General features: G+C 39.5%; 1 protein-coding gene across 4 annotated transcripts in view; it reads left to right on the forward strand.

Moving 5' to 3' along the window:
- Positions 1–13,184, forward strand: part of ATRN (attractin) — a 189,946-nt gene that overhangs the window by 124,740 nt on the left and 52,022 nt on the right. For all 4 annotated transcript variants that reach the window (XM_073007331.1, XM_073007334.1, XM_073007336.1 and 1 more), the window contains exons 23-24: positions 1,466–1,544; positions 4,618–4,775. In XM_073007331.1, the coding sequence (XP_072863432.1) occupies positions 1,466–1,544; positions 4,618–4,775 (237 nt within the window). The remainder of the gene's footprint in view (positions 1–1,465; positions 1,545–4,617; positions 4,776–13,184) is intronic.

Raw genomic sequence — 13,184 nt, forward strand, 5'->3', positions numbered from 1 at the left:
ATATGTTCTGTCTTCTATAAAAGCACAAGGATTTTAAGTTTATTGATTCTTTCTGTGGAAAGACGTATAGTTGACCCTTGAGCAATACAGGTTAAAACTGTGAAGATCCACTTATACGCAGACTTTTTTCAACCAAACGTGTAATGAAAATATAGTATTTGCAAGATGTGAAACCTGAGTATACGGAGGGTGGACTTTTCATATGCAAGGGTTCTATGGGCAGACTATGGACTTGAGTATGTGTGGATTTGGGCATGCTCAGGGATTCCTGGAACCAATGACCCACGTATACCAAGGGATGACTGTAATTGTTAGTTGTGTGCTGCCAGCAAATACTAAATACAAATAAGTAAACACTTGAGCTGTCCTTTCAAGATGAAGATGAGGTCTTATCAGTAAATGAGAAGGTAAATGCTTTGTGAGGGCAATTTCTGGTTTAATGATCACATTTTAAAGATAGCTGTTTGGAAATGCTTCCGTTGTTGTGATTTTGTGCTATTAAAGTGATCAAAACAACACCCTTATTTATTCTAACCTCTCAAGATCTTTTAAAAATGAATAATTTCAGTACAGTTGGATTCTTCTGTAAAAGATAAAAATATAACATTGATTAGTTTGCAGAAATAATTAGACTCCAGTTAAGAAATGTACTAGTAAAATTTCAGTTTGACTAATTATTAATGTTATAATTTACCTAATATCACCGACAGTACACTTCCTCCGTTGGCTTAACAGATTCCTCAGCAATATCTTTATTAGTCATTAAGACCAAGGATCAAAATAAATTAAGTTAGATTAGCCCTGTGAACTGCTATAAAGTGGTCGACAAGATTTTCAAAACTAAGAAGCCATACTCAATCATATTTCTCTTGAAATTATATTTTTAGTAAGAGAAAAGTATTTTTCAAATCATGAATATAATAAAATTATTTTTAAATTAAGTACATGTCGGCTTTATATGCTGTTTTTAAAGGCTGTTTCAAGTTTTGGAGAAGTTTTACACTGTATATAATCTATGAGTTTAGAATTACATGGGTTTCAGTTATAAATAAATATAATTTAGGGCACTTGATCAAGTGTTTTATTGATAGGAGTGAACTTCAGACATTTGAAAACAGCTGCCCAGAGAATCTTTAGGAGGCTGATCCCCCAACACGAGTCAGAAGATGCAAATCATTGTGCTCTGATAGGGGTCTTTTTAAAAGGCACTTTCTCATGCAGTTAGGCATTTGATAAAGCATTAAATTACGTATACTTTTTATGGGAGGGAATGAAATTTTATTGGGATATGTGCTTGTATTAAGGAAAATTGGTTAGAAATTTTGCTAATTCTTCTGTGAGTTTCTCTAAAGACATCATAAAATATTTGTTATTAAGAACGTTTAGAGGAGTAAACTTTATTGCTTTATTTTAAAATCTAGAAACTGTTTTAATTAATTTTCTAATAATTTGTACCTCTCATCAGCAAAACAGGGATTTGGACATGTTCATTAATGCCTCTAAGAATTTCAACCTCAACATCACCTGGGCTGCCAGCTTCTCAGGTAAAGACACACCTAGAGAAGACCCCCCAAATGGAGGTGTGATAGATTAAGAAATGTAATATAGGAATTGAGAAAGCGAGCTTAGGAGACAGATTGGTTTGAAACCACCCTTGCCACTTATTAACTATGAGACCTTGAGCAAGTGTCTAAATCCCTCTATAAACCTTAACATTATTTTATTCATCTGTAAAGTGAGCATGATACTTACCTCTTAGAATTGTTGTATAGATTAAATTAGGTTATACCTACCAGAGTTTGCTGTGGTGTCAGGCTCTGTGTGGTTACTACCCTAGCCCACCACCACCATTTCTGTTCTTGCTGTGGCCACTGGCACTACCATCATTGTCTAAATCCATGCTTCAGAAGTGAAAAATTCAAATGACTCATCGTTTCAATAAATGAAAACATTTTAAATAAAATGAGATTTCAGTAGGTGCAGAGAAATGTAACTTGGGAATTACATCAAGCTCTAAAAGCGCAGCTCTTACTGTCTGTCTTACTGTGATGCACTGAAGATCTACTGTGTAGAAAATCTAAAGAAATAAAGGGTGAAGGGCAAGTGCTATGACTCATGCCTTTAATCCCAACACTTTGGGAGACTGAGGCAGGAGGATTGCTTGAACTCAGGAGTTTAAGACCAGCCTGGGCAACATAGTGAGACCCTGTCTCTACAAAAAAAAGAAAAAAAAAAAAAACCGAGTGTGGTGATGCATACCTGTAATGCCAACTACCCAGGAGGCTGAGATGAGAGGATCACTTGAGCCCAGGAGTTGGAGGCTGCTCTGAGCCATGATCGTGCCATTGCACTCCTGTGTGGGCAAACAGAGCAAGATCCCATCTCTTCAAAAAAAAAAAAAAGAAAGAAAGAAAAAAGGATAATCACTACTTGATAACTCAACAAGTAGATACGGGTTTGAAATTTGTCCATTAAATTTACTTGCACTGTGCTGTTAGGCAAGTTACTTAAGGTTTCTGAGCCAGTTTCCTCCTGTATAAAGTAGGATAGTAAAAACGCCATCCTGGCAGGGCGTGATAGCTCTTGCCTGTAATCCCAGCACTGTGGGAAGCCAAGGTGGGCAAATCATCTGAGGTCAAGAGTTTGAGACCAGCCTGGCCCACATGGCGAAACCCCATCTCTCCTAAAAATACAAAAATCAGCCAGGCGTGGAAGTACGTGCCTGTAATCCCAGCTACTCAGGAGGCTGAGGTAGGAGAATTGCTTGAACCTTGAAGGTAGAGGTTGCTGTGAGCCGAGATCACGCCACTGCACTCCAGCCTCGGTGACAAAGTGAAACTCCATCTCAAAAAAAAAAAAATTTAAAAAAACAAACAAAAAAAAAACCACCTTCCCAAGTAGAGTGATGTGAGAATTAAATGGGATAATAAATGAAGTAGTCAGTGTAGTGCTTGAAATGTTACGGTAAATGGTAACTATATTTTATCGTCATTATTACTATTACAATACTGGGTTTTTTAAAAATCAAAAACACAAACCAATTAGAGTGATGCAAAATAAGAATATTACCTTGTGCACGCCACTTACATTTATCGTCTTAAAACATTGTGTTGAATTTGAGAAAAGTTCAGAAACTCGCAATGAGGAGAGACTTTTAAGAAAAAGTCTGAATTATCAGAGTCTTTGGAGAAAGGCAGCATCTCCAGGCATGTGAAAGATTTTCAGTGAGCTGGGCCGTGGCTCATGCCTGCAATCCCAGCACTTTGGGAGGCTGAGGCAGGTGGATTACCTGAGGTCAGGAGTTCAAGACCAGCCTGACCAACATGGTGAAACCCCGTCTCTACTGAAAATACAAAATTAGCTGAGTGTGGTGGCGCATGCCTGTAATCCCAGCTACTTAAGAGGCTGAGGCAGGAGAATTGCTTGAACCTGGGAGGCGGAGGTTCAAGATTGCGTCATTGCACTCCAGTCTGGACAACAAGAGCGAAACGCCATCTGAAAAAAAGAAAAAAAAAAAAAATTTGCAGTGAGTGTCTCAATGAAGACGTGATAATCTGGGCTCTAGTCACAGGGTCTAACTCAGACATGGAAAAAAGTCCATTTCATTAATCTTTATCAGCACTTGAATTCCTGGCTGAGGGAGAATGTGGAACATTGAAGGACTGTCTGAGAATAGGATGGAGTTATACCAGATTAGGAGGACTTAAATACCATGGTAGCTGGCAGTAGAAGGGAGGACCGAGTGACCCCTTGAGCCCCTCCTCCCTGCTACTGTGGGTTAGGCAGTGAGCGGTACATCAGCATTACTGGCATGGGAGTCTGGCACATTGCCAAGGAGGTGTAAAGGAGAAATGCAAAGGAATTGAAGTGGTGTGGGCAAAGTGAATGCCAGTGCTTGTTGATAGGATTCTACTGGTGTCTGTGTTTTCATGATCATGTATGTCGCCTGTTTGGGGGTGGGGCAAGGGTGGAAGGGAGTTACATGGATTCCTGGTAAAACTTTTTTTTTTTTTTTTTTTGAGACGGCATTTCACCCTTGTTGCCCAGGCTGGAGTGCAATGACACGATCTTGGCTCACCGCAACCTCTGCCTCCCGGGTTCAGGCGATTCTCCTGCCTCAGCCTGCTGAGTAGCTGAGATTACAGGCATGCGCCACCACGCCTGGCTAATTGTGTATTTTTAGTAGAGACAGGGTTTCTCCATGTTTGTCAGGCTGGTCTTGAACTCCCGACCTCAGGTGATCCACCCACCTCGGTCTCCCAAAGTGCTGAGATTACAGGTGTGAGCCACCACACCCAGCTGGTAAAGCCATTTTGGTTAGGGGCATAGGCTTGTATATCAGCCTGCCCAGCTTTAAATCTTATCTTCATTTCTTGCTGGCTATGTGACTTGAGGGAAGTTAGTTACTTTCTCTGAACCTCAATTTCCCAATCTGTAAATGAAGATAATAATAGGGCAACTGTGAGGATTAAATGAGATTGAGCTCTTAAAGGCTATTACTGGAACACAGGAAATGTTTGATAAATGTTGTTGTCCTTATTATTAATGAGGCCAGATTCTGTTCTCCCCCTACCCCCCCAAAAATGTCTCTTCTCTTTCATGTTTTTCTTCTAACAGCTGGAACCCAGGCTGGAGAAGAGATGCCTGTTGTTTCAAAAACCAACATTAAGGAGTACAAAGATAGTTTCTCTAATGAGAAGTTTGATTTTCGCAACCACCCAAATATCACTTTCTTTGTTTATGTCAGTAATTTCACCTGGCCCATCAAAATTCAGGTAAGAAGAGCTTTTTGGTCTCATACCTGCAAAGATGGTGAAATCTCTTTAGTAAGACTAAATTTGCTAATTTGGAGCTTGTGATAAATGAGATGTGCAGTGTGGCCTTGCCTTTGTAATGTCTATGGCAGAGAAGTGCTGAGTACATGCATGCTGCACAGAAGATTGGAGTGGGGATGGACTGTATCACTTGGGAAGGACATTTGCAAAAGCACTGTTGAAAGCAAGTTGGCATGTAACAGATTTGGTCATTATAAACGTATTCACTTCCTCAGTAAGCACTTGCCATGTGAAAACCTGTAGGGCTTCACAAAGAACTTCAATTTTAGAGTAAGGTGGATGTAAGTGAAACAAACCCACATATAACGAGTGAAAGCCAGAGTGTGGAAAGTGACATGAGATGATCCCAGAAATGCTATCAAAGTTTAAAGGAGGACAGCTGGGGAGGCTGTGTTGAAGAACATCAGCCTTGTAGTCAGACAGAGGTGGTTTGATTCCTGGCTCCTATACAAATCATGCAGCCTTTCCAAGTCGCCAGTTCTCTGTGCATGTGACCTGAAGGGTAGTTGTCAGCGGCTGTGCGACTGCTGCAGTGTCTTGTTGTCAGCCTACTCCTTTCCTCTGTTCCCAGGGGGCCTCTGTTCCCTCTTTTCCAAGACCCATGGCCCCATTTTAGCTTTTTATACTCATGTCCCCTGGGGCCTTTCCTCAATACCTTCTGCTTCTTACCTTCTTCATTTAGGTGAATGTGGAGGTTAGGGATAGGTGGGCTTTCAGGGACTGGTTCACCTTTAACCACAGAAGCATGGTCACTGGACGGAGGCTGTTGCCGTTTGCCAAAGTTCAGAAGCATAATCAACCTCAGAAGCAAGTCATCACAAACATGAAAAAAGTTCAACATCACTGATCATTAGAGAAATGCAAATCAAAACCACAGTGAGATACCATCTCACACCAGTCAGAATGTCTGTTATTAGAAAGTCAAAAAAGAACAGATGCTGGCAAGGCTGTAGAGAAACAACAATGCTTTTACACTGTTGGTGAGAGTGTAAATTAGTTCAGCCATTGTGGAAGACAGTGTGGCAATTCCTCAAAGACCTAGAGGCAGAAATACCATTTGACCCAGCCATCCCATTACTGGATGTATATCCGAAAGAATATAAATTATTCTGTTACAAAGATATATGCACATGTATGTTCATTGAAGCACTATTCACAATAGCAAAGACATGGAATCAACCTAAATGCCCATCAACAATAGACTGTATAAAGAAAATGTGGTACATATACATCATGGAATACTATGCAGCCATAAAAAGGAATGAGATCATGTCCTTTGCAGGGACATGGATGGAGCTGGAGGCCATTATCCTCAGCAAACTAATGCAGGAACAGAAAACCAGGTACCACATGTTCTCACTTATAAGTGGGAGCTGAGAACACATGGACACATGGTGGGGAACAACACACACTGGGGCTCGTTGGAGGGTGATGGGGAGGAGGGAGAGCATCAGGAAGAATAGCTCATTGATAACTGGGCTTAATACCTAGGTGATGAGATGATGGCACATTATGGCACATGTTTACCTATGTAACAAAGCTGTATATCCTGCACATGTACCCCTGAACTTAAAAATTAACAACAAAAACAAGTTAACGCTCATCAATTAGGATGCCTTGGGACTGTGACTAAAGAACAGTTGATCTTTCCATTCTGGAAATATAGAGCACAAAAACTATGTTGTACTTTTTCTCACCACCCTCTCTCCTTTTCCTGTTTCCATGGTCTAAGATTTGTTAATCCTCTCATTGGCTTCTCCCTTTGCCCTTGCATACTCCCTGTGTCCCTCCTCAGCCAGTCTTGTAAGCATCAGCTACGCTTCCTATTCCTGTTTCCTCTTGTCTAGTCACACATCTGCTCACAATGGTCTGGCCTCTTCCCTTACCACATCCTGAAACCGTCCTATCATAGTGGGCCCCAATGATGGAATTCTTCAGTCCCCTTTTTCTCTCATTGCATGGCTTTGAATCATCATCTTTCTTGTCTTCCTGGATTTTTCTTTCCCTCATTCTCTGGCCAGTCTTTTTAGGGAATCCTCTTCCTCTTCCTTAAACACTGGGCTTCTCTAGGATTCAGACCCCGTCCTTTTCTCTCTTTACTCAGTTTCCTGCATGTGGGACTTGTGGTGCCACATCTATTCTGGTGATTCTCCGTACTGTCTCCAGACCAGCACTGGCAGTTGCTGCCTGGACAGCCCTACCTGGGTAGTCAAAGCTCCCTATGTTTGGTGCATATTTCTTGTTGTGATCTTAGCCCCAGACTTCCATGCTTCCTTTCTCTGTAAACAACACCACCATCACCCTGTTGCACAAGCCAGGGTCTGCAGATCATTTGCACTCCTGGGATAAACCCAATTTGGGCATGACGTATTATTGCCTTACTTTACACATTGTTGGATTCAGTTTGCTAACATTTTCGATGAGAATTTTGTATCTATTTCATGAGTAAGAATGTCCGATAATTTTCTCTTGCTGTCCTCGTTATGGTTTTGGTATCATGTTAAACTAACCTTTAATAATTATAATTTGAGGAGTTTTCACTCTTTCTCATCTCTGGAGAATATGTAAGATTAGAGTTAACTGAACCTCAAGTACTTGGTAGCTCTCACCTGTAAAATCATTTGATCCTAGTGTCTTATTTGTGGAGTTATTTTTTAGCTACTGATTCAGCTTCTTTAGTAGTTATAGGATATTTTGAATTTCCTCTTTATTTGATTCACTTTTTAATATTTTTTCTAGGTATTTATATCATGTTTTTAAATGTATTTTTAATTTTACTTTTTAAATTGATACATAATTGTACATATTTATGAGGTACATGAGATATTTTGATACATGCATACAATGTATAATGATCAAATAAGAGTAATTAGGGTATCCATCACCTCAAACATTTATCATTTCTTTGTGTTGAGTACATTTCACATCTTCTAGCTATTTTGAAATAATGAATAAATTATTGCTAACTATAATCATGATGTGTATTGTGCCATTGAACACTGGAACTTATTCCTTCTAACTCTATTTTTATGCCCATTAACCTCTATCTCCCCAGCCCCTCAGCTGCTGGTAACCACCTTTCTACACTCTACCTCCATGAGATCAGTTTTCTTAGCTCACACATGTGAATGAGAAAATATATTTGTCTTTCTGTGCCTGGCTTGTTTCACTTAACATAATGACCTCCAGTTCCATTCATGTTGCTGCAAAGAACAGGATTTCATTCGTTTTGTGAATGAATATTTCATTGTATAATACATACAACATTTTATTTGTCCATTCGGTTGTTGATGGACACGTAGGTCGATTTCGTATGTTCACTGTTGTGAATAGTGCTGCAATAAACGTTTGTAGCATGCAGTATCTCTTCAGTATACTGATTTTCTTTCTTTTGGATATATACCCAGCGGTGGGATTGCTGGATCATGTGGTGGATCTGTTTTGAGCAGTCTTCATACTGTCTTCCATAGTGGCTGTACTAAATAATTTACATTCCCACCAGCAGTGAACTAGTATCCTCTTTCCCTGTATCCTTGCCAGCATCTGTTATTTTGTCTTTTTAATAATAGCCATTTTAACGGGGATGAGATGATTTCTCATTATGGTTTTGATTTGCGTTTGCCTGATAATTACTGATGTTGAGTTTTTTTCTTATGCTTGTTGACCATTTGTATGTCTTCTTTTGAGAAATGTCTCTTCAGATCATTTGCCCATTTTTAAATCACGTTTTTTTTCTATTGAGTTGTTTGAATTCCTGGTGTATTCTGGTTATAAATCCCTTGTTGGAGGGATAGTTTCGAAATATTTTCTCCCATTCTATAAGCTTTCTCTTCACTCTGTTTCCTTTGCTTTGTAGAGCTTTTTGGCTTGATATAATCCCCTTTGTCTATTTTTGCTTTTGTTGCCTGTGATTTCGGCGTCTTACACAAAACATCTTTGCCCAGACCAATGTCCTGAAGGATTTTCCCGATATTTTCTTCTAGTAGTTTTATGGTTTTAGGTCTTGTACTTAAGCCTTTAATCCATTTAAATTTGATTTTTGTATGTGGTGAGAGAGAGGGACCTCGTGTTGTTTTTCTGCACATGGATATCCAGTTTTCCCAGCACCATTTATTGAAGAACCTGTCCTTTCCCTCACTGAATATTCTTGACTCCATTACTGAAAAACAGTTGGCTGGGAATATGTGGATTTATTTCTGGGTTGTTTATTTTGTTCCACTGGTCTGTGTATCTGTTTTTATGCTGGTATCATGCTGTTATGGGTACTGCAGCTTTGTAGCATATTTTGAAGTAAGGTGATAGGATGCCTCCAGTTTCGTTCTTTTTGCTCAGAAATGCTTTGGTTGGCTGAGTACAGTGGCTCATGCCTATAATCCCAGCACTTTGGGAGGCCAAGGCGGGTGGATCACCTGAGGTCAGGAGTTTGAGACCAGCCTGGCCAACATGGCAAAACCCTGTCTCTAATAAAAATACAAAAATTAGCCATGTGCAGTGGTGGGGCCTGTAATCCCAGCTACTTGGGAGGCTGGGGCAGAAGTGTCTCTTGAACCCAGGAGGAAGAGGCTGCAGTGAAGCAAGATTGCACCAGTACACTCTACCCTGGGCAAACAGAGCGAGACTCTGTCTCAAAAAAAAAAAAAGAGAGGAAAAAAATGGTTTGGCTATTTGGGGTCTTCTGTGGTTGCATACAAATTTTAGAATTGTTTTTTCTATTTCTGTGAAGAATGTCATTGGTGTAGAGATTACATTGAATCCATAGATAGCTTTTGGTAGTATGGTTTTTTCCACAATCTTAATTATTTCAGTCCACAAACATGGTGTCTCTTTCCATTTTTTTGTGACCTCTTCAATTTCTTACATCAATGTTTTATAGTTTTCCTTGTAAAGAGGACTTTCACCTCCTTGGTTAAATTTATTCCTACGGTTGTTTTTGGAAGTTTTTAAAAAATCTATTAAGAATGGGATTGCTTTCTTGATTTCTTCTTCTGCTAATTTGTTACTCCTGTATAGAAATGCTTCTGATTTTTGTGTATTGATTTTGTATCCTGCAACTTTACTGAGTTTATCAGTTCTTAGTTTTTTGGTGGAGCTTTTAGGGTTTTCTATATATAAGATTATATCAACTGCAAATAGGGACAATTTGACTTCCTCCTTTGAATTTGGATGCCCTTTCTTTCTTTCTTTTGCCTAGTTGCTCTGGTCAAATATATTGATAATTTGTTGATGCTGTCCTCTAATCTTCGTAGCATCTGTGTTCATGAAATCCTTTGTCGTATTCCAATGTTGATAGCATTATTCACAACAACCGAAGTGTGGAAACAACCCAAGTATCTATCAGTGGATGAATGGATAAACAAAATGTGGTATGTATGTAGGGGTGTGTGTGTGTGTGTGTGTGTGTGTATGTGTGTATATATATACATACACACACACATACATACATACATATATAAAATGTTATTCAGCATTAAAAAGGAATGAAATTCTGATACATGCAACAACACAAGTAAACCTTGAAAACACGCTAAGTGAAATAAGCTAGTTGCAAGAGGACAGATATTAAATTATTCCACTTACATGAACTGTCTAGAGTACACAAATTCTTTTATTATTATTATTATTATTATACTTTAAGTTCTAGGGTACATGTGCATAACGTGCAGGTTTGTTACATATGTATACTTGTGCCATGTTGGTGTGCTGCACCCATCAACTCGTCAGCACCCATCAACTCGTCATTTACGTCAAGTATAACTCCCAATGAAATCCCTCCCCCCTCCCACCTCCCCATAATAGGCCCCGGTGTGTGATGTTCCTCTTCCCGAGTCCAAGTGATCTCATTGTTCAGTTCCTACCTATGAGTGAGAACATGCAGTATTTGGTTTTCTGTTCTTGCGATAGTTTGCTGAGAATGATGGTTTCCAGCTGTATCCATGTCCCTACAAAGGACACAAACTCATCCTTTTTTATGGCTGCATAGTATTCCATGGTGTATATGTGCCACATTTTCTTAATCCAGTCTGTCACTGATGGACATTTGGGTTGATTCCAAGTCTTTGCTATTGTGAATAGTGCCACAATGAACATACGTGTGCATGTGTCTTTATAGCAGCATGATTTATAATCCTTTGGGTATGTACCCAGTAATGGGATGGCTGGGTCATATGGTAGTTCTAGATCCTTGAGGAATCGCCATACTGTTTTCCATAATGGTTGAACTAGTTTACAATCCCACCAGCAGTGTAAAAGTGTTCCTATTTCTCCACATCCTCTCCAGCACCTGTTGTTTCCTGACTTTTTTATGATTGCCATTCTTTCACAAGCATTCTTATACACCAGTAACAGACAAACAGAGAGCCAAATCATGAATGAACTTCCATTCACAATTGCTTCAAAGAGAATAAAATACCTAGGAATCCAACTTACAAGGGATGTAAAGGACCTCTTCAAGGAGAACTACAAACCACTGCTCAGTGAAATAAAAGAGGACACAAATAAATGGAAGAACATACCATGCTCATGGATAGGAAGAATCAATATCATGAAAATGGCCATACTGCCCAAGGTAATTTATAGATTCAATGCCATCCCCATCAAGCTACCAATGAGTTTCTTCACAGAATTGGAAAAAACTGCTTTAAAGTTCATATGGAACCAAAAAAGAGCCCGCATTGCCAAGACAATCCTAAGTCAAAAGAACAAAGCTGGAGGCATCACGCTACCTGACTTCAAACTATACTACAAGGCTACAGTAACCAAAACAGCATGATACTAGTACCAAAACAGAGATATAGACCAATGGAACAGAGCAGAGTCCTCAGAAATAATACCACACATCTACAGCCATCTGATCTTTGACAAACCTGAGAGAAACAAGAAATAGGGAAAGGATTCCCTATTTAATAAATGGTGCTGGGAAAATTGGCTAGCTATAAGTAGAAAGCTGAAACTGGATCCTTTCCTTACTCCTTATACGAAAATCAATTCAAGATGGATTAGAGACTTAAATGTTAGACCTAATACCATAAAAACCGTAGATGAAAACCTAGGTAATACCATTCAGGACATAGGCATGGGCAAGGACTTCATGTCTGAAACACCAAAAGCAACGGCAACAAATTGACAAATGGGATCTAATTAAACTAAAGAGTTTCTGCACAGCAAAAGAAACTACCATCAGAGTGAACAGGCAACCTACAGAATGGGAGAAAATTTTTGCAATCTACTCATCTGACAAAGGGCTAACATCCAGAACCTACAAAGAACTCAAACAAATTTACAAGAAAAAAACAACCCCATCAAAAAGTGGGCAAAGGATATGAACAGACATTTCTCAAAAGAAGACATGCATACAGCCAACAGACACATGAAAAAATGCTCATCATCACTGGCCATCAAAGAAATGCAAATCAAAACCACAATGAGATAGAGTATACAAATTCTTGGAGACAGAAAGTAGAGTGGAGGTTACCAGCAGCTAGAGGGGAGCGCGAAATGGGGAATTACTGCTTCATGGCTATTATAGAGTTTCCCTTTGGGGTGATGAAAAAGCGTTGAAAGTAGGTAGTGATGTCGGTTGCACAAAATTGTAAATGTAATTATTGCCACTGATTTGTACACTTAAAAATGGTTAAAGTGATTTTATGTTATATCTTACTACAATTTTAAAAAGTCTTTAAAAATCATAGCAAGATGCTTTTGTAGATACAGCAAGCTTATTCTGAAATTTATATGAAAGGGCAAAAGTTCTAGAATAGCTGTAACAATTTAGAAAAAGAAGAATAAAATGGGAAGAATCAATTTACCCAATGTTAAGGCTTACTATTAGGTACAGTAATCAAGACATTGTTTCAGGTGGAGGGGTAGACACATAGATCAATGGGATAGGCTGATCTATAGATCCGAGAAATAGAACCACATAAATATGTCCAGCTGATTAGGATTTGATTCTGTTTTTGGTGTTTTTTTGAGGCAGGGTCTCACTATGATGTCCAGGCTGGTCTTGAACTCCTGGGCTCAAGTAACCCTCTTACCTCAGCCTCCTGAGTAGCTGGGATTACAGGTGCACACCACCACACCGGTTCCAGCTGAATTTTTTTTTTTTTTTTTTTTTTGGAGACAGGGTCTCACTTTGTTGCCCAGGCCAGAGTGCAGTGGTGCAATCACAGCACACTGCAGCCTCAACCTCCCTGGCTCAAGTGATCCTCCTGCCTCAGCCTCTCAAGTAGCTGGGACTATAGGCGCATACCACCATGCCTGGCTAATTCTTTTTTTTTTTTTTTGGTAGAGATGGGATTTCCCTATGTTGCCTAGACTGGTCTCAAATTCCTGGGCTCATGTGATCCCGCC

This window comes from Chlorocebus sabaeus, chromosome 2 (genome assembly GCF_047675955.1).
Source record: "Chlorocebus sabaeus isolate Y175 chromosome 2, mChlSab1.0.hap1, whole genome shotgun sequence".
Taxonomy (NCBI): domain Eukaryota; kingdom Metazoa; phylum Chordata; class Mammalia; order Primates; family Cercopithecidae; genus Chlorocebus; species Chlorocebus sabaeus.